Consider the following 23,077-nt stretch of genomic DNA (forward strand, 5'->3'; position numbering starts at 1 on the left):
TCTACAGTAGTTGCATGTGGTTCCTTCTGACCTGTTGAGACAGTCTTCCTGACAGGCCTTGTCAGCTGGCTCGGCCGGCCGGACACACGAACAGATGACTGGTTCACAACCAGACAGCGGCTTCACGTCCACAAAGATGTCTGTGAGAAGAAAGATAATTAACGATGAATAATGAAGAACCTGACCCAGACAACAAATTTTCTGGCATGTATCTACAAGTACTCAAAGTTTACTTATGTCCAAAATGTGATGATACATTTTGCGACAACTGATTAGATGACAACCATACAAATAGAAAAAAAGGCCAAGTATCTTAACAATTTGGGGCAAAACTTTGTGCTCGAAAATCACAGCTTTCAGAGCTGATGATCAAGTTTTCTCTCTGTTCATAGAAAAATGATTGTAAAAAAGATTCATGCTAAAGTTTAGGCAGTTGAGCCTTGTAAGAGTGTTATACATCATTTTTTAGATGAAACAGCAGTCCCAATTTTATCCTCCAATTACATTTCCAGGATTTCTAGAACACTTAAGATTTAAACAAATTCCTGGAACTCCGACGGCTTAAGAGCCACAAGGGAACAATATCTGGGATAAATGCGAGTTCAAATTTTACATTATTCTTAATGTTGGAAACATAAACTGGAACAGAGAACTCTGTATAAAGCCACTTAATGTGACAATGACGCTGTTAAAACTGGCACACTGCTGTGTGGCGCGTCAAGAAAGATGAAGTCTTGTATGTGAAGTGACAGGAGGGAACGCTTCAAATCCCAGATTTACATTTTTATTGTTCAGGTCTCAACACATTTCCTCCAACTAAAACATATAGATGATTTTTCCTAGGGCCATTCTCAATAAACAGGCTCACATGATAACTCAAAAGGATAGATACTGATATAAAAAATTTTATGTTTCATATGTGTCATTTTTCGTGATTTGTCTTACCCCAATACAGCTTTAATACTATCTACATTAAGACAAAAATCCTGGCATTGCGAAAACACCAACCAATCAAGCTTATGTTATACTCACTGATACAATGATACTGCCTATGTTTCAAATACAAACTTGACATGACCTATATGCTAGTTACCATGTGCTATATGCTATGTTACCAAATGCAGTTGTTGAACCTTGTAACAGTACTGCAAACCCTATTTGCATTAATATCACCTCTTAACAGTTGGGACAGACATATATATTGCCTGTGGCTCTATTCTCATCTTATTTGCTTCCTAGTCACATATGTCCTTGCTGCACCTCAAAATATGTTAATTTTACAAGCTTCCAGTTGCCTCGACTGCGAGTCAATAAAATACTAAAAATGTACATGCACATATGTAATATGTGCGGAGCTATATTGATCCCTGGCCCAGTGCTGACTGAGTCACCAACACCCGACACTTTGAAGATAAACCGACTGATAACTGCCTCGGGCCTTCTACTGAATCTGAGTCACACACATACGCCTACATGTATATCTGTCACAAGGGTGCATGTACTGGGCCTCAAAAATATGTTCATTGGTTCTTGGAACTTTCATAAGGCCAGACAATTAAGAAAAAAACATAAGCACCTGTATCCTCTGGGTCATCTTTTCAGCACAAAATGGAACCATGGAAAAACATACAAAATAATAATAATATAATTTTATTAATATTTCCTAGGAAGTACACATCATGTTAGCACAGGTTTTTGCACCTGCTTCCCTAAAAGATCCTAGACACACACGGCAGCTAAACCGTAATGACTCCAGTACCATTTACAAGTAACTGCACCTTAATCGTGCTGGAATACATGCTGAAGCTAGAGTAGGAAGGGGATGACTCAAAATGGCTATCCTCTCAAGCAGCTTACAGGGGACGTGCCACAACTGTGTAATACACCCACACCCACGCTGAGCCTGACTCTAATTGCATGTGGCTGTGCAACCGCACACAGTTGAGAGGGGATTTGGTTGAAGCTCTGTAAAAAATCATTTAGTAGTGCAGCTATTTAACATGCGGTAGTACTGCAGACAAATGTATGGGTATGTCTGAATGTACAGCATTATCTTGCAGCTTTTGTTATATTCAATTTGGAGTGAAATATGGGAGGCATCAGTACACTAGTAAATGTTGCCCATAAAGTTGACTTATTACATGAAGAACTAATTATTAGATTTGACATAGGATACTATTAAAATATAAAAAATCATCACTTTGTTAGAGCTATAATTATCATACATGTACCCTAGGGATAAAATCTTCTTTTTTGCATACCTGGACTAGTGCAGACATAATTGTTAATTACCTGCACCAGACAATTTTAACTGAACCACTCAGAATTTAGGAAGTACAGATCATACTAAAAATTGTTCAGAACCCATTGCCTTCATTCCTATTATACTTAATAGGTAAGTCAATGCAGCAAATAAAAATCCAGTATGTATGCATAAACCAGTGCAGGTCAAGTTCAAATAGACATCAGAAATACCTGCACAGTTCCATTTTTACCTGCACTAACCTGCATATGCAGGTGGTATTTCCAGCCCTGTAAGCACAGGGACAGAAATCCTTTTTTGCACCATGAAGTCCCTGGTATGTGTGCCTGTATAACCTTTCTCATGAACTTTATAATCCTTCACCCTTGGGGTTACGCCAACCCTACAATGGCAAGAAACCCCACTGTGGACAAAAAGGCTATATTGCAGTTACTCTGGGAGATAATGTTTCAACGTGGAATGCTAAAAACCAGCAACAAAGTTCAGCAACTGTGAAGGCTCGATACATGATACTTTATTCAGCTATCCAGGGCTGGTACTGCTCTTACTTAAAAGTGTGGAGTGCTCAATATACACAAGATGTGAGCCTCTTATAGCTTACAATGGCTGCCCTTAAGAGCCAAAACAAGTGGCATTCATGTTGACATTTCCAACAGAGGGTAAGTACTATCAGGGTAACAGAAAGCCCTCACAAGAAGGGCCGCTGTACAAGCAATTCCAGCACACTTACGCATCAAAAGGAGGAAAATCAGCAGCACTTACTTGATCGGATTTTCTTGTACTTCGTTCTCTCATCTATCTTGGGGATGAGCTGGTAGGATGTAAACAGCACAGTTATTACTGCTGAACCACTTATGTCAAAATAACGCACACTCAACAGCTGCTAACAAAGTCATTATAGTAGGATATATTTTTGTAACAACTTGCACAGGAAAGATCTCACTAGACTAACACTAAGTGGAAAGATGTGTAATTTGTCTGTAAATACAACATTTATGATGTTCGAGTCATTATCGAATCACCAAGTCATCAGACAATAATTTTTTTTGTTACAAAAGTTACTCCAGGAGGGTAGAAATTTTTCACAATGGAACAAACATTTCAGGACTAGTCTTTTAGTGTTCCTCAAGGAGTTCTTTTGGGACCACTTGTCCCTCACCTCATTTCAGAACGATCTTTTTTGTTAAAAAGGAATGGCCAATACTGCAGTGCTAGGTTTCCTAAACGGAATCATTCCATTTCCAGCTTAGCTTAGTCATATGGTAGCACCATATTTGTGCAATAGTTGCACAGAGGGTCACACCAATTCAATTTTGAGGTTGTAGGATGTTTGAACATGTCAGTTATAAACTTAATTCTATCAACATGCTAAACATGGCCCAGGTACAAAGACTACATGTACTAGTGTATGTTAACGAACATTCGTAGTAAACAGTTCCTGTCAGTTCACCTTGTTGTGCTTGTACTGCCACCAGATGTCATACGGCATCTGGAAGTCAATCCTCTTCTGTCTCAGGTACTTTCCTGGAGCAAAGGTACAGTAGGTGTTAGCACATACATTGTACCACACAACATTAGAAAGGCCACTATCCCTGTGTCACAACACAGTGACTACCATTCTGATATCTAAGTTATTATTTCCTGTCTATGATCTCTTCATAACTATCAGATTCTTGAATATGATTTTAATAAGTGATTACCAAAGATCTAGTTATTCATTCCAGGGAAAGCTCCACTTCTCATGGCAACCTAAAAACTGAGAACTCAGGTTGGCAGAGAAAAACGTCTTCACCCATATCTGAAAATCTAGTACACCAAGAAATCCATTTAAGCATTCTTGCCTGATACTTCAAAGAACTGCAGAGCAGATAAGTCCGACAAAATGGTTTGAAGTAGGAGTTATGATACATGAGTGTGTGAGGAGATTTTTGATTTTTCTCTCCTCAGTGGAGAGGGTTAAGAGCATCAGTCTCACTCGAAGCACCTGAGCTCCTAGCCTGATTACATCGCACTCCAAGCTGCCCTCTAACTAAACAGCCCTTCAGACATCCCATGGCAACTCCCTGTGAGCAAGGGATTTCCCTAATACAGCTAACGTTATCAACTGACATTCAATTATTCCATGGCTACCAAGGTTTGTTATCTAAAAATGTAAATGATATAGCCAAAATGCTGTTTTTTTAAACTATTTGTTACCACAATACTTTCGACTACTGTAAATCACGATTTTTCATGGTACTTTATATTTGAGTTTTCACAGTTTTCACAGTTGCAAACTTATCATTACTGTGAGCAAATAATTTGCCGACTTTCTTTCTTCTGCACCTGCCGCCACCGCGAACATTAAGTTCTGCGAACTTGTTCATTTTGCTCGGACCGCGAAATTTTTCTACCGCAAATATAAAGTGATTAACAGTATTGTCTCTGGCCTTGTTGTATGTCTTCACAGCCTACACAAGGGTAAACTTCCGTGATAGATCCCCGACACAGAGAACATGAATCAGAGGAGTTTTAGCGGAGTAGATAACTGCCCAGATACAGGGCTGGAGAGAAGGGATGACTAATGTCCTGCCAGCACGGCTGAGCCGATAACTCTTCATCTCCCCTCCGCTGCAGGTTCACATCCTGCAGGGCGTGTTTGGTACAGAAACAAAAGGTCTGTAGTTGCAGGGGCTTTCCCAGAAAAAATAGATTCTGAGGGAAGGCTAGCAGAATGATTGAGCAGGGGGGGATCGTGTTTAGTCTTTGATGTCAAAATGGGGGATTCTACTACTTCCTGAGGGTAAACTTACTACAGTAGAAAAGATTTACAAAGCTTAATATATTTTGTAAATTCTGTAAATTTTGTAAATTTGGGATTTTACCAAAATTACTGTGTGCATGTGCACAGTGCCTAAGACTCTCTAGGAAGACAACTAGTAGCTGAGAGAAGTCTCCATGGTGCTCAATCAGCAGCCTCCATCAGGACTCATTAACACTGGGATCGTGAGCCAACTTCACATATTGAGAGAGAGGCCGTCACCTCTTAGATTGGAACAGAATCATCACTTATCACTGGGAAATAATCAGAGCCTGCCTCAGAGGTTTGTATGGCACCTCAACATGCAGTTCACTATACAGCCTGACTACACTAGGGAAAGCGGATAATGAATGACATATTAATGACTCCACAGGCTAAACCAATGAAGAAAGGGTATAAAGTCATATTAACGAACACAGATCACCTAATGCACGTGTAGGAACAAACCTTCATTTAAGTGTGATCCACATTGCACAACAAGATTCCACAATGAAATAAAAGGTTTTGCATGCAAGAGGCAAAGTTTTGAGAAGCACACACTGCTCTATCATCGTAATTTTTGAACATTTGCTTTTACAGCTATTCAGATTCAGAAGTATATTATGACTATATGACAAGGCAAGAATTGGTCCAGAACTGCCAGGTTTTGAACTGATCACCACTGGTAAACATTAATGTTCTAACTTACCAACATGGATAGGTGCAGGCAGAAGGCCGTACTCAAACTTGCTGGGCTCGTACTCCAGTTTCTCCTTCTTGGTCATCCCGTTCTTCTGTCGTTTGGGCCTGCAGAAACATGGAACAAGCTTTAACCTACCGTTCCCCCAAACACACTATCAACATCGCACAACCACATGGAATGTATGGCACCAAGAAAACGGGATGGTTGCTTTGCACATCTGATGCTTTATTGTGATGAAAGAAAAAAGCACAAACATGCATTGCGCAAGCTTTTCAAGCTGGGACTGCAACTACATGGAACATTGCAAAAGGTTGTTATGTTTTGCTGCTACTTTTGTTTCAATGAGTAATGGTACTTTGTTTTTGTGCTTGACAGGTATTGAACAGCAATGAGCTAGACAATCATAATTGTAATATTCTTATTATATTACAGAGAATAGTTTGTTAGTCTCTAAAATGTTTGAAGTTGTACTCCCCTCACCAACTTGAGTACAAGCTGACATCATGGCAGAGTCCATAGCAGTGACCTCTGCTTAGAGTACTGTGCATTTTGAGAGAAGGACTGGAAACATAACTACAAGAATTGTTCCCAATGTATACAATTGTTGGGGACAGTTTTAAGCCACAGTAAGTTACTTCCATTCTGGATGTGCCTTTTTTTACATATCAGAAGAACACATCGCAGTCTACAAATTTGCAAATACAAATTTAGAAGTAAGTTAGAAATTTTTCAAATGTCCTTTCTCTGTTAGCAGCAAGCAATGAGAACCTTTTGAAATGTAAAGAGAAACATTCTGGCATCATCACCCTGAGTCAGTGCCAGCAGGACTGTCATCAAGCCTTCCCTTGCCTAAACTGACCACTCTGCACATAATGCTGGAAAAAAACAGAAGAAAACTCAGGTACAGTTGCAACTTGCCAGGCATTAAAAGGCTCTTGGCTAGGCCTCTGACAGTGCTACAAACTACACTAAAATTCTTGTTACTGATTGGTTAAGAGGTGACCTGTGATTGGTTAACACAGGTAATCCCATCAATTCACAAACACCTGAACCTGCACTAATAGCTTAATTGTGCAGAACATATGAGTTGATTGATGATTGTGTAACCTTTTTTTAATTCTAGGGTGTTATCGTCTAAATCTTTTGGATTGAACGGTTCAACCATTGTATATTTCTTTGCATGAGACCTCAGGTATGTATAATGAAATAACCAATTCTCCAAGTGATAATTTGACCACAATAGCTATCTAAAATCTATCTTTATGTCTTTCTTATGGCCCATAGATAATTTCAATTTTGTTCCTCTAACTCTAAGATGAATTTTGTGATGAGACAATTTGTAATTTCAGTGATTTTTGCATCAGAACTCTTGTTTCTGATGGGGAAGGCAATGCATGAAGGTTGTTACCTTTGTACTTGAACTGATGCTATTATTGGAAATTGGAATGGAATACTCCAAACATACAACTTTTCTGCCTTGTTTACACCTGTGCATAGCCAATGTACTGACTAATACCTGCATTTGGCTACACCATAGCCACAAGACATTCCCCAAGAAAAAAGATAAAAAAAGAAAGAACAGAACAACACAGAACCCATAGACTAAGGTATGCTTGAGTCTGAACATATTTTTCTTGCTCTTCAAGACTTCAATTCTTCTAGGATTATCATAACCAAGCCTCTGAATCAATTGACTATTAGTTATTAGTAGGTATTCTGCTTGTCTAAAGAATGCTCAATGCTTTTAACCGTGGCTTAATCTATCACTAAAGACTACTGCACACTCTCCTTCAACCCACAGCTCTTCAACCCACAGCTCTGCCAGCTTGGCAAAACAGTTTGCTAGTAACTGACCATCTATTATGCAAACTTATATCTACTTTCACACCACTCTTTTCAAAAGGAGACAACTGTGTGTGTTACATACGGGTCAACCTTGAAGTAGTCGGAGAAGAGGCCAGCCTTGATGTACTTCTTGCGAGGCTCGTGAGGGTCTCGTCTCTTCTTCTTCACACCTTCGACAACGGCGGCGGCTACAGGAGGTTCCTTCTTCTCCTTGTCAGGGCTGGACTCTGACTCGGTGGCCCTGCTGGGTGCTGCTGTAGTGACGGATGTTTGTGGCTGAACCAGCGCTTCCCTGTATGCAACATTAAAACATGTATTACTACACAAGTACCCATGTTAAAATATTCAGTGCTGCACCTTCCATTCACAGGGGCACAAGTTCAAAACTGACACTCTAAAATCATAACAGCACTCTACATACCATAAGGCAAGCAACCTTTAGATACTAAGACACTGCAAAATCATTTCCTTGGTTTCTGGACGGTTTCCAGTAAAATTTTACCAAGGTGTAAACATGAAAGCAGAAGGCTGGGAGGAAAACGTAAATATGATTGCAATTAATGATATATTCCTTGAAAATGTGTGTACCAAGAAACAGACACTGCCCTAAGGTGTTTTCATAGTGATCTTCCACTTCATCATATTAGAATTAGCATAGCCTGAACCAAAATTAATCTTATAATCATTTCACATTTAAGTATATTAGCCTGGCATACAATGTCATGATAATTACCATCAAATACAAAGCATGTAATTGTTACAGAATGATGTAACAGCAAGATATGTGATATATTTAACTCTAGGTTTGTAAGTTCTGTGGTACAATATATATTATCCCCTTCAGGATTTTGAGCATTGACTAGAACATTTCTTCTCTCATCCACATGATGCTGACTTGAATAATCTGTGAGCAAATTGAAAAGCCACAGTTTTGGGTTCCATTGCACGGTAACGACCAGTGATTGAGAGCAACACCTCCAAAATCAATACTACCCCTGCACCTCTGCCACGCTGACCTTTCACAACGTTCCATCTCACATGATGAAATCAGTGATGCCTTATAAATCATCTTAAACTACCTCTGACACTGTAGATGTGCACTTTCTGTGGGATCTGTCACCTACGTGTAACTTTAGAATATTATGTCTAACACAATGATCCCTTAGAAAGTAATATACTCATACTTCTAGAGTATTTTTTTCTCATATTTTCATACAACACGTTATTCCCAGTCTGCTATTACATAGAATTGCATTGATACCAAAATGTTATTTAGAACCGTTAAAGAGCAATTTACCAAACATTATACCTGTTACAATTGTTATGCAATAAACTTCAATTCTGATTGTTGCAGAAGATTGTCACCTTTCCCCTTAAATTTTGAAAGAAAAACACAAACATATTTTGTTGACAGAGCTAGTCTTTTAGAGAGGCCTAGCAGGTGTTTGTGCTTCTGTGTCTGTTGTATAATCAGACTCCTCTCACCCATAGCAAGGTGACCTTTGCAGCCATTAGCCTGGCCCATAAAGACTGACCTTTCCATACGTACATGCGCCCACCATTTCACCGTTTCATAGGATTACATTTCCCAGGCATGTCTGCTTCACAGATACATGTAATTCAGGCTGCTCGATAGTTCAAGCAAGCATCTGAGGTATGGTAAAGACCTGTCCCCCTCAATTCAGGTGAAGCGTGATGCTTTTTCAAGTAGCTAGTAGTAGTAGCACAATGTGGCTTTGGTGTGGCCTGCGTTTTCAACCAGACATACTGGGTCACTCCTGCTTTTCTCAATAAGTGTGTTCTTTAACTTGAAGAGGTTTGATGCCTAACACTAATGTTTGGAGACCCCCATAGCAGGGCTGCTGGCTTTAGGTCCCTATCTGAATACAAAATGTACTGGTATTAACCCTCACAGTAGTGCCCAAACAGGATTTGAACCACCACCCTATAGATCCAAGAAATTTGATCCATATGGCAAAACAGTTGGCAATGCATACAACAGGGACACAATTCTTTGTACATGTCTTGTAAATGTCCACCCCATTAATTCCCTTTTCAGTTTCAAAACGACATCAACCATAACTCTCCTTTGTACCTGATAGAGACATATCTGTTCTAAAGGCAAGATTCCCCTTCCTCTCTGAACAAATGACCAAACCCCACGAGTGTGTTGGCCTTTAAAATGGCACAGAACAGTTGCAATTTAGCTTAGCACTGTCTCTGGGGACAGGTTGGTCTTAAGAGCAATTGCAAACTGGTTCTTAATTGGTCATCCTTCTGACCTTTGATTTCATTATCCATTATCCCAGCACACATCACAGGGCTACATGGCATGCCAATTACGCACCATGATGGCCAATTAACCTACTCTGTGTTGCCATGGCAACAGCCTGATTCCGAGGCACCACAAAGGTGGGACAGGAAACGTTTGGTAACGTGAGTGTGTAACTTCTGACTTGGGGCCAATAACAGAGCACAAACACTCACATGCTTGGGATGAAAACTGTACTACTGCCATTTCTCATGTTGCGTTTCTTGGAAAGCCTGAATGCAGCTGGCACCAACTCTGTGCCAAACAGAAATCCTGGGGAGAACTTGGAGACAGCTGGGAGTAAAGTCTCCTTCTTGTGTTACTCCGAGTGTAAAATAGTCTGGTAGAAAAATTATTACGTCCTAAAAAAACCTTTGGGTATACATTTTGTATGAGATGAAAGCTTGTTTGTAACTGATAAGTTACAAAATGTACATGTAGGTAAATGTTGGCAGCCAAGCATTAAGTCAGATGTTGGTGGCACAAGAGGGCCTGTTAGTGTTACAGACAGCAGAATTATAAATGCTATAATTTAGTATAAACACCATTGAAAATACTTAAAATAGTCAAAACTGGGAGTCACTTTTTTCAGTGCCCAATGTGCTTGAAAGACTATATTATATATATAGACTATATATATAAAATCAATAGAAATATCGTGGTTTATTACATACGTCGCCATAAAAGGTACATATTTTCCCATTAGCCCATATACATGAATGTGACCCAAACTGGCTGGTACTTGGGAATTCACAGGGGCAGTCTACTGGCAGGCAGTAGAGATTGGAGAGGTCATAAGGTCTGGTGTGGATTAAGATAAATCTTCAATGGTTTCCTGTCAGTTCACAAATCAAGGTTTTAAAGAGACTGACTACATGGGGCTGGCTCACTGTCTGGATCTGTGTTGAAATGAAAGGTTGTCCCTAACTAAAACTAGGTACTCATTTTTACCTGAGTCCAGCGAGGAAATTCTTAAGGGCACGGCATTGGGCCCTATTAAAGGTTTTTTGTAGCACCTTGGCTATGATTACAAAAGTCCCTGTACTTTTTTGTTGTGTCAATAAAGAATCCATATCTAACTTCAAAGACTCCAACATTTTCAGCCATACGATGGTTTCTAAAACTTCAGGTCACATTTTCTGACACCCTGATTTCATATCAACAACATGACATTAAAAATCTTATTCTAGGGTATTTTTTTTACCAGTCCAAAAGTTAGGACACGATAAGCTTCATTAACACATACTTATGATTCCTGTGGTGTGAACAAAAACAACAGTCAGCGTTTGACGAGTCAATTAGAATCTCACCTGTATAATGGAGACTATTTAGGAGATAAACTCTGTATAAACATGAGAAGATAGAATTTCAAAAATATTTTGCATTTGTTCCTGGCAATGTTTTTACCTTCTGTAAATTATGTTACACTTTGCCACTAATTCAAATTCTAGTATATAATCTATATTTCATTTTTACCAAGCGAAAACAGAATTGTTTCCTTAGAAAATCATACTGTGAGAGACCAGTTTGTCACTACATTACTGTGAAAACTTGTAATACATTGTATTTCCATCACGAGTACATGCATGACATTGTACAGTAGATGATGACGTAACCATTCCTCACCTTTTACCAGACCTAGTGTGTATGTAAGGCCTGCAGGATAACAAACATTGCAGGTTAAATCATGCATCCAGGTCAACCATTCCAACATCCAAGCATATCGGAAGAACAATTCTTTATTCTCAAAAAAAAATTTTTATCTAAAAAATTGATATCTCACTTTCAATCATTCAGGTGGGCATCTACATACATGTGTATGTAGGACTAAAATAATTGTTTTCTGATACATTCAACATTGCAAGTTGTCAGAAATTTTACATGTAATTAGAGAAAATTTAAGCAAACACTGAAGCCACTGTCCCTGCTCTATCATAGCCTTCTCAGACAGATGAAACATCTCATATCTTCCTGCATAGTTTTGTAATTACCTGTCTACTTAATACTAGTACTAGTACTGCTGCATTTCAAAATTATTGTCCACACTTTATCATGCCAATTTTTTTTCTAGACTGCAAAATTACAAGATGTTTACAATTGTACTTGAAATTTGAATATTTTTTTCTGTATATATTGAGCCCTGTGCCAGCCCCAGCCATTGGCTGGGCCATCCAATTGATGTAGCTGTCCATTTCCAACAAAAAATACAATTACCCTTCATGGCTTCAGGCATGTTAGCTTTTCTTTATCACTGGGAGCAAGGAGGTCCCATATCACGGGTATCTCTCACATCACTCCGCCCGCGCTCCTGCATATTGCGCTCCACGGTCAGGGAGAGTTCACACTTAACATTCTGATCCTGTTGGCAGCCGGGAAGATTACTCTTCGCCGTCGGCCCACCAGAGGTGCACCAAATTCCCCCCAGGTCCAGGGCTATCATGTTGTAATATACGGCTGGGCCATTAATCAACTTAACTTCCCTGTTTGCTGGGAGGAGCTGGGCTGAGGGGGAGAAGTGCCTTGTTTCTGTGCACATCATAATATATAGGACGGAATATTTCTGCAGTTATCAACATATTTTGGCAGATTTTCTTTCATATGAGGGATGCAAGGCAGAAGGGGAGAAATGCTTTGTTTCTGTGCACATCATGTATATGGGACAGAATATTCCTGTGGCTATAATTTTACAGTCTTTGACAAATTTTCTTTCATAATATTAACATGAGGGATGAAAGGCAGAAGGGGAGAAATGCATTGTTTCTGTGCACATCATACATTTATTTAGGACAGAATATTCCTGTGGTTATAATATATTGATTCTTTAACAAATTTTCTTTCATATGAGGGATGTCTTGTTTCTGTGCACATCAAAATAATATATAGGACAGAATATTTCTGCTGATATGATACATCTTTGACAAATTTTCTTTCATATAAAAGGAAGAGGGATGTATCATGTAAGGGAGTTCCTACCATATCTTAACTAGTCGCTAATTTTGCCAATGTGAAAAAAATTCACTATACTGTACATGAAAAAACAATTCAGATGAGCCTAGTACTGTGTTTCTGTTTTTATCATCTTCACATTGCTGTGAAGAACAAGATATATCTACTTTGATTGATTTGATTGAAATTTTCTTGAAACAACCAAAGGCTACCAAAAGTAATAGACCTCTTGAGGAATGGTACATAATGCATCAAGATATTTTATATTCTGCACTTTGTTTAAGGGGAGTTAATAAAATGATAATCATCATTATAGTCATCATGATCATACATCAATTTAAAAGTATGATTTTCATGGTCTGAAATAACCCTACCACCTTGAATTATCATACAACATGCAACTTTAAATGATGATTTACACTATAATGATACCTATGTGGCAGTTGGGCTTAATTGATTAGCACATATACTAATCAATTACGATGTAACATAAAATAAAAAGAGAAAGTCAAGGTCAGGAGTTTGATTACAAGAACGCTATAGAAGGATAACAGCATACAATGTATGCATACCTAAAAAATAGAAAGCAAAAGAAAACTTCAATAGTATAATCTACAACTACCATCATTTTGGTAACAACTAAATTATAGCAATTTGCTACCAAGTTTGGCTTTGTTATAACTGAATTTGATTTAATCACTTAAGTTAATCTGAAAATAGCTTATCTTTGGTAGTAAAAAATGCTTTCACTCAAATAAATGGTACGCCATTTTATAATACTGATGAGGAGATGCTGGAGTTTATGAATGGATTTAAAAAGAGATGTCAAAATGTATCAAATTTTACTCCTTATTCAAACTTACCTGGTATCCTGTTATGAGACATGCAAAATTCTTCTCTGCAGCAACCATATCTGGACCTGACATAACTCTAACAACTTGAAATGTTAACATAAAGTAGACAGACTTACTGTGGAACAGGTGGAGGTGCGGGTTCTGGAGTCTCTTCTTGAGGACCATCAGACTTTTTTCTCTTCCTGGGAGAAACACTCGCTTCACGCTTCCTTTTGGGCTCTCTTCTTCCGCTCGTGTTTGAACTGTCCAACTTGGCAGCCTCTGCCACGACGGCCTCGATCGTTTCCAAGTACGTGTCGATATCATCACCCGGCGTTGGCAAAGTTCTCCTGTCCTGATCGGAATTACTCTGGTCCTGGGTCTGGTCTACTGTAACGTCGGCGGCGTCTGGTTCAGAATCCGGTACAGGTCGTTTCCGAGGCCGACCGGGTCTCCTGACAGGTTTGGGAACCTTCACTGCCTGCATCTTGGCCCTTTTGAGAATCTTGCTGGCCTGGTCGACCTGGTGGCTTTTGGTGACCAGAGGTTTGTGCAGGAACTGCCGCGGCAGCCTCCTCTGTAACCCGTCGTGTGTCACCATGGTCTGCTCCTGTGGAGAGGAGGGGGGGTTTGGCACGCCTGCTACGACACTGGAAGACTGGGACGGCGTTTCCGGAAGTGCCAGACTGGAGGCCACACCTGAGATGGACAGCATCTTTCCCCGGCGCTTCTTTATGGGCATGGTTTCCTCTGCCGGCCGTGTTCTCTTACCTTTCCCTGCCTTTCTCGTCTCTTGGACAGGGGGCGCTGTTTGACTTGAGTCCATCTTTAATGACGGAACGGGCTCCGTGGTAGGAACAGTGTTGGTACTGTCTGTTTGTACCTGTGTACCGTCATCATTTTCATTGCTCACGTGACCTCTTCCTGCAGACTTCCTATTGGAAACTCTGGATGCTTTTGCTCTTGCTTTTGTCTTGTTTGCATCTTCTGCCGGTACGCCGTCATTGCCCGTGACCTCTTTTTCAACCTTCTTCCTACGTCCTGGCTTTGCCTTTGTTCCCGAGCCAATGCAAGCTTCTATCGCAGCAGCCATTGTGTCAACAGCTGTGTTCTCCAAACTAGTACCAGGTGTCTGAGGCTCAGTTTTACTCGCAGACTTGTCTTCTGTGCCAGATATTTTTCTGATGCATTCCTCGATGGAATCCTGCACCGAGTCGGTGGTGGTAATATCATCAGACTGGCTATGGACTTTCTCCGCGGATGGTTGCCCTTTTCTTGGCTGTTGCCCCCTAGTAACAGTTTCATCCACTGCTGCCGTGACTGAAAGGTTCTTTGGTTTTCTTCTGGGTCTACCTTTGGTAGTTTTACCTGTGTTGGTGTTTGGAACATGTTCGAGACATTCAGCTGCAGGAGGCGACCCTTCAGGGGCTGTTGTTGGGGAGACGTTGTTCTCGCTTTTCTCAGGACTGCTCTTGTTCTTCTTTGGTCTACCAGGCTTTCCCTTGGGAAGTTTCAGTCTCTTGATTCGCTTTGTCTTCCCGTGTTTGTGTTTCGCCTTCCAGACGCGGTTGTTGAAGTCCAACCTGAAAATGGAGGGAAGTGGACAGATGGGTAACACAGAGCCCAGGGACGTGTTTCCGGGGACGTATTGTGGTTGGGTGGGGGAGATTCTCAGTTCATGTATGAGGTCAATGACCTCGTCCATCTGTGTGAGGAACACAGGGTCAACAATATTCCGCTCTCTCCCACGTATGTGCTTTTTCTTCACTTTCTTCTTGTGCTTTTTCAGCCTATCCATGCCTGTGTCCTCCTGTAGAACCTTTGGCTTGTGTTTCCGTTTGTGTTTCTCTTTCTTGTTCTCCTCCGTAGCTGCCTGAGTTTTGGAGTCCTCAGCGTCTTTACTTTTCCTCTTCTTGTCATTTTTGTTTCTCTCCTTGTCGGAGGTGCTGTTGTCAGTTCCGATGCCACTGTCACTCAACATGCAGTCATCATTGGTGGTCTGTGTCGACAAGTCACTGATGGGTGACGGAGTCTCTTCTGTTTTCCCCTCAAGGATGACCTCAGGTGTCAAGATGGGCGGCGACTCCAAATCGGGGACCGGTTTCTTTCTTGGCCTGCCTGGTCTACCTCTAAGTGCCCGAACATCCTTTTTTGTGCAGTCTCCTGTCTTGTTTTTAACAGGAAGCGACTCTGTCAGCTTTGGTAGTTCGTTCTCTGTAGAGTTCTCCCCTCTATGCAGACTAAGTACGGATGGTTCGGGCTCTAGCGAGGGTGGGGCATCTTTCCCAACAGCAGTTTCCTTTACTTCCTCTTGCTTCCTTGCAGGGGATGGTTTTATCGCAACAGTTCCCATAGATTTCCTTTTGGTTTCTTTTATTGCCTTCTTACCTTCTTCCTTGGGAGTTTTCCTTCTCGACCTTCTACCGGCTGAACCAGTGTCTTTTGGAACAGGTACATTACCTTGAGACTTTGCAATCTCAGGTTCCATTGTTGACTTATTTGGTTGTGAAACTGCTGTTGATGCCTCTGGTGCCTCTGCATGTTTTTCCTTCCTTTTTCCATTCTTCTCCTTCTTGTCATCTTTGCCAGCTTCTGTAACACCTGTCAGAACATTTTCTGTAACACTGGCAGACTCAGTTGCCACTTTCTGCTTTTTGGGTGAATACCTCGTCCTCGGTTTCACCAGTTCTTGAGATGGGATCTTTTCAGCTGCCTGTGATGTGGACAAAGAAATCTCTGGTAAGTCCTTACTGACTGTGTCCTGGGGTAGAAGTTCAGGTACAGTGTCTGTTACCTCTGCTGCATCTTTCTTACTTTTCCTGGGTTTTCCTGGCCTTCTTTCCCTGGTTTTTGCCTTGTTAGGTTTTGCTGGTTCCTTTTTGTGACATTCCTTCTGCTTTTTTGGTCTACTCTTCACGCCAACAACATTTTGCTTTCTGGGTTTCCTGCGCTGTTTGTCTGGAGCAGAAAGCTGTAAGGAAGGGGGAGACAAGTCACCACTGGAACTTTCCTTTGAGCTAAGGTTTGACTCTACACTTGCTGAGCCGGATGTTGTTTGGGTCTCATCAGGCTTGTGAACTGACAAGTCTTTTCTTTTCTTTGGGGACCTGGATTCCTGTTGTTTTGACGAAGTCCTGTCTTCAGAATTTGTCAACAGAGATTTTGTTTCCTCCTTTGACTTGGAAGGGCTTACGGGCGGTCTGGAATCTACTGCTTTCCTTGGTCGTGAACGAGAGCTACTTAGTCTGCCAGCTTTTCCCTTTACTGTTGAGGCTTTCAGCCCTTTTCCCTTACTCTTTGATGTTTCACTGTTAATTTCCTGGTCTGCTGTGTCCTTATCCTGCTTACTTGGCGTTACAGACTCTATCTTGTCATTACTTTTCACCTCATTGGATTCACATACTGGTGTGTTGGACTTAAGGTCTTTTGACAATGCAGAAGCATCTTTGGATGCCATCTTTGCATCTTTACCCTTTGGATCTTTTGACACAGACTTTGGATCTTTTGCCTGAGATTTACAGTCTTTTGAAGTAGACTTTGCATCTTTAGGTGCAGACTTTGCATCTTTTTCTATAGCCTTAGCGTCTTTTGCAGATTTTGCTGCGTTCTGTCTCCGTGATGATGTCCTAGCAGACGTCCTAGATGCAGATCTACTACTGGCCTGTGAGACTGATTTTGTTCCTTCGGATTTCTTCCTGCTCCTGTTGTTGGCTTTTGGTGGTTTGACTTTGAGACCTGGGTTTGTCTCGGGTGAGGTTTTTGCTTGTGGTGCGATGGCAGCCTTGGACTGCACGACCGAAGAGCCCTGGGTTTCCCTTTTCCTTTTTTCAGACACAGACATATTTTCATCATCTGGTGTTGTTGCTCCACTAGCAACTTCAGAGACTTTGTCGACTACGGCATCCTCCCCAAAATTATGCGCGTATGAGCTGTACCCAAAGCGAGTGTCTGTCAGCGCCCCACCCGTGTCTACGTCAGGAGAAGGTTCTAGAACCACCTCGCTCGCAATTTCCACAACGGTGTCCGTCTCAATAGGAATGGGTACGCTCGGCGGCCCGCCCTCACTCTCTGCCAGGACTGTTGCACCCTCCTCTGTGTGAGGATTTTCCCTGTCTGGCAACATTTCCACCTCATCAGATGTCAAGTTTTGTTCGACATCAGTTTCAGGTGCTTCCGCTGGTGGAGCCCCGCGCCGGCCGTTGCTTCCTTCGACAATTTCTCCCATGGAAACCTCCTGCTCCGCAAGAGCCTCAATGGCAGAAACCGTCACTTCTTCCCCGGATTCCGACATGGTGGCGGCATACGCCTCGCTGTGGAAGCCATTGTTGATGATGTCAGCGTTCAGCTCGACTGCCTCTGCGTGGTGCGTCATCTCGTTGTAATCCTCCTGCCCCTCGTCTCTCGTTCTCCCTGCCTCCAGCTGAACAGTTTCAACGCTCCCCACGGCCTCCCCGTGTTCCTCCACGCCAGAATCCCCGTTCCCCGCCGACAGCGGGCACTCCGGCGACACGCCTTGATCAATCCCGCTGTCCTGCGTGGACTCCGAGCCGCCGTCGCCATTTTCTCCGTCAGAATCATTGTTGCCGTGCTCTCCGCTCCCATCACAGTCGGCCCCCAACAATTCCAAACTGGAAAGTGGCGGTTTCTCCGCACAATTAGCGAAACCGTTGGCGGGCGGGTCATACTCCGGTCGCGGCGGTGAAACCTGATCAGAATGCATCTTTACGGCGGCAGCTTGGTCATCCCCATTGCTTGTAGCGGCGCTCTGCATTCCTGAACCCTCGCCCGGACCCTGCTTTGTTCCTCTCGCTTTCCTGGGGCGACTCTGGAGGGGAGAAATGAATGTGCTGTTATTGGCTGTCGTCCAAGACGGGCCACCCCAGCTGCATCAACCCTTCTGCCTTTGAACTCAGGATTTCTAATTGAAGGGATCATCACAGCAGTTCTATGTTACATCCAAATTTTCAATAATAATAATATATGTACACATAGGAAATATACATAAATAATATAGACATACTGATATAGGAAATAGGAAATGTAAATTTCTTTGTGTCATAAAATAAACAGGTTTACCTCATCAATATAACCCCCAAAACTGCTCTACAGTTTCCTGTCAGCCTTATGTACAATTTTTGATATAGACCCTAGCAAGAGAATTATGGTTTACATAGTAGCGTACTTGATAAGTTTTGACAACACTGGGACAATGAAGTCAACAAGTCTTTTGCTCAGAAGAAAATTTTCTTGTAAAGGGAAATCCCTGGACTTGAACTTTGACTGCTGCTGACATTCCTTGCATTAAACACCTGTGGGTATAAGGCTAGCACACAAGGAAGTACCCATGCCTGTCCTTCATTACTGCAGTCATCCTAACTGTTATGTCATGGAGACAACATTCCAGAAACACCCCAGTCACACCGCACACAGAACACTACTTTTCTTTTCATATAAACATGCAGACCTTCTCCTTAGATCTCACAGTCTTACTGGAGGCCTTTGTTTACATCCAACTTATGGGTCATCAGGGTTTGGGCTGCCCTTGTGAAAATAAAAGAGCTAGGCTCTTAAGCTCAAGACAGAAAATAAGGAAAACACGAGACGGTTTGGATTACAAATATTGCAAATTGGCCGTTACTCTCACACATTTGTTACTCTAACAGCACCCAAGAGGAGCACTAAACATTCTGGGAAGAAAACCATACATTGTACAAAAATATATACACATATCATATATATAAATATACACATACATATCATATTAGAAACGACTAAGGTCAAATTACAACCATCTGTCCCAGTTTAAGGCGTATTGCCTAGACTGTTTGGGTCAAAATAACAAGACCTTGACCCATGTAATACATTGTTGCATGATTGGTTTGCCATACATGTGTACCTAGCATGCCTCTCCTCATCAATACATGTATTACTATTACTAGTAACTGTTTTGAACTTTCATAATAGCTGCTTAACATGACTGCTAGTCTTAATGGATTCTTTTATCACATTCAGATTTTATTACAAAGGGAAGTACACTAAATGGTGGCATTGAATAACATACCCAACCCAAGTATTCTCGTGTCAAGGACACTATAACAATGTATCTGGTTACAGATACTTGATAATAGGCATTGTTTACTTACATTAGTCAAAGTCATTCTAGCATAGTGGACCTACCGGTTCTATTATCGATGATAGAATGTACCATTTCAAACAAAACAAAACTAAGCAGCAAGCATGTCACAAGTCATAATACTATCTTCTCCCCAGATATACAGATTCCACTGTAAGTACTTCCTGTATCATTTCATTTCATTTTAGCTGCCCACCATATCAGTAAGCTGTGTGAAGTCTACTGGATGATTTTACACAAGGGATAGTCCATTAAAAATTACATCAAGTTTAATCATGTCAAGAATAGTTTTAAAATATCCCTTTCTCTCTTCTACACCTTTATCTCATGGCTTGGCTTCGTGTCCGAAGATTTATAGTATACTTGGTATAAGGGTTTTTGATTCTCTGCCCACTATGATTAAACTGTGTATACAAGAAGATGTTTGAACAAGGAGTTTGAACCACCTGCCATGACATTTTGTGGTTAGCCCCTAAGTTTCAACCACCTGCCAAGGCATTTTGTGGTTAGCCCCTAACCTAAGTCCTACAGCATCAACTGTTCTCATACCTGATTGCATGTTGGGTAGGAGATAATAAGCCCCAATACTGGCAGGACTACTTGTACATATGCTCCACAGGCTGAAGACAAAAAACTCTTCTTATCAAGTCTGCTGGGTGCCTGGATTATCCCACATACTGGGCGAGTAGTCAAGCAGAGAGAAGTGATTACAAACAGGGTGTAATTTGTGGTAACAACTCCCCACCACAATCATGTCATTTATAACTTTTCATGTCATTGCCTGATCATGTTGGTATATATAACATACAGAAGTATACAGAAAGACCTGGAAGTTGCATACAGCCATAGTTGACACAATTTGCGATTTTTATGTTGTTTTTCTTCATCGAATGTTGCAAAACAAAACATTACTTTTGCAACAGCCCTGACTATAGCCTATAGCTAGGAAAGTCCTTCAGGACCAACATGTTTACTACTAACTAACAGGACACCAGGAGCGATTGGTGGCAGTCAGCCAAATGTCTGGTTCCACTACTTTAGAAACAGCCATCACAGAAACGACTGGTAGATTAGTAAACAAACCAAGTCTATGGAACAGTAACTGTTGTCATTTCTAACAACTGACTCGCAAGTCCCTACTATTCATATCACTTTAAACTGTTACTTGCCAATACAATGGAAGAAACCACAAACAACAGAAGGCCTAGAAAACAGCTGTGAATATATCCCAAATCTGGGCTATGTTATACATACAAAAACATCAGCACCACACCCACGGTCGGTGACCATCTGGGTCAAGGTTGGCTAACACAAGCTGGCGTCCTTACTTACAGTGGTCACCACACATGCTCCATACAATACACAGACCTCTCTACTCGGTAACGCAACACTTACGGCAACACAATACTGGAAATCCTCCACAACAGAAAGATGGCCGCAGTTCGAAGAAGGCCACTCCCCTCAAATTTAATGGGGTCAACGGCAGTCAATCTAACAAAACAACTCTGCTGTGTAAGAGCACATCACCCGTGTAAAGGTCAAACAATACCTGCTCTTCTCCTGTCAGAAGCCATCCGGTATACACCAAGAGTCGCAAACAGATATGCCCAGGCAATTGTTTCCCAACAGGCTGTGGCCCTGAGGCTATACCGTTTGAATAGCGAGACACAGATCGGGCTTGAAAGGATGTTTGTTCATCCAGCCTGGGGGGATGTCACAATAACAGACTATCACATCATCCCCTCACAAGCTAGTCTCTGCCAGACACCTTGGGCTTCTGAAAAATACTACAAACAGGCCAAATTGGGAGGATAACATTTTCATTTCTACATGCCCAGTGGAGTTAAATGTTGGACACCTAGGGCATATTATTCTTCTATTTCACCAATTTTTACTTTTTTCAGTGACCCACGTATGCTGATTCCTATGAGTATGACAACACTTGTGACCTAATGTCATCTTGATAAGGAACTTGTGACATGCAGGAATAAAATTATACTTAAAACATTTAAAATTCTTGCGAAGCCACATCAGAACCTGGGATGACGAGTCCTTAGAGCCACCTTCTTATATCCAATCACCAGAAATTGCTCACATAAACCATTGTAGAGTCGATTCCGCGTCACCGAGTGGGTTTTTTCTCCATGTTTCTAATATGTTTGAATTATTTAGAAGAAAAGAATACCCTAGTAACAAAAGTTCTAAATTTTTCAAAAATTTGAAAATGAAAATTTGAATATATTTGAATTCATTTATATATTTCTGAAACATTTTGAAAGTGACTGTACAAAGATCTCTTTATTTAGAATAAATTTGAACTACCCATTTGTTTCTTTCACTATTCGAAATATTTAGAACTATTTCAAACAAATGAAAAATGGTAGATGTGGGTAATTGCCCCCATAAAAGTAGGTGCTAATCCTACTCTTCTGTATTCTTCTGTATATTTTTAGATTTCACTGTTGGACACTGGTGGCTCTTTTGTTGTAAGGCATCAATGCCTGACACCCAGGCAGTCTACCCTGTACTTCACAGGGATGTGTGAATTACTTCCTTCCCATCCCACTGACCTATTTACAAAATGTTAGAAATAATTCGAAATAATGGTAAAAAATGGTAGAGTGCTGTTAGAAATATTTAGAAACTATTGGAAATGTCATATTCCACATCAGGAATATTTCAAACGTTTTAGAAAACCAGGGAATTATTTAGAATATTGACAAGATGTTCAAAATATTTCCAAATAATGAAATTTCTTAGACAAACAATTACAAAGAATTCAAAACATTTCTAAATAATGACAATAACAACCCACTCGGTGACGCGGAATGGACTCTATTGCTGAGTGATACAAAACTATAACAAAAACTGACAGGCTATCATAACTATTCAGATGCCATAATAGCTTATATGTCAATAGTAGGTAATAAAATGCCATCATCTAACATATAATTTCTAACGTATTGCAAAAAAAATTTACACACTGGCACGAATCATTTGATCCAGAAATTGCTAAATATAATCAGATGCAAATATTTTAGCAGGCGATAATGATACATATTTCTAGCTCCGTATGTTCCCTACCTTAAAAATCAGTGTCTACTCTGAAAACCTTAATCTGCAATGTATTAAAGGCCCACATCCATCCAATAACACTCTTCCAGCAAGATTGCTACTGTACAGTCAATAGGTGCTGTGAATGTTAACACACTCCAACCACTGTAGTTACGCAACATACGATACTGCTGCGAATGCTAACAGTAA

The 23,077-nt window shown here is 40.9% G+C and overlaps 1 protein-coding gene across 1 annotated transcript in view; it reads right to left on the bottom strand.

Annotated features, from left to right (window-relative positions):
- Positions 1-23,077, bottom strand: part of LOC109466021 (histone-lysine N-methyltransferase ASH1L-like) — a 52,690-nt gene that overhangs the window by 17,379 nt on the left and 12,234 nt on the right. The window contains exons 3-10 of the mRNA XM_019763545.1: positions 13,818-18,505; positions 11,528-11,557; positions 7,673-7,882; positions 6,552-6,620; positions 5,752-5,849; positions 3,714-3,787; positions 3,026-3,074; positions 32-140 (exon numbers count right to left, since the gene is read on the bottom strand). Of these exons, the coding sequence (XP_019619104.1) occupies positions 32-140; positions 3,026-3,074; positions 3,714-3,787; positions 5,752-5,849; positions 6,552-6,620; positions 7,673-7,882; positions 11,528-11,557; positions 13,818-18,505 (5,327 nt within the window). The remainder of the gene's footprint in view (positions 1-31; positions 141-3,025; positions 3,075-3,713; positions 3,788-5,751; positions 5,850-6,551; positions 6,621-7,672; positions 7,883-11,527; positions 11,558-13,817; positions 18,506-23,077) is intronic.

Source organism: Branchiostoma belcheri, unplaced genomic scaffold (assembly GCF_001625305.1).
Source record: "Branchiostoma belcheri isolate BF01 breed outbred unplaced genomic scaffold, Haploidv18h27 scaffold16, whole genome shotgun sequence".
In the NCBI taxonomy this organism is placed as follows: Eukaryota; Metazoa; Chordata; class Leptocardii; order Amphioxiformes; family Branchiostomatidae; genus Branchiostoma; species Branchiostoma belcheri.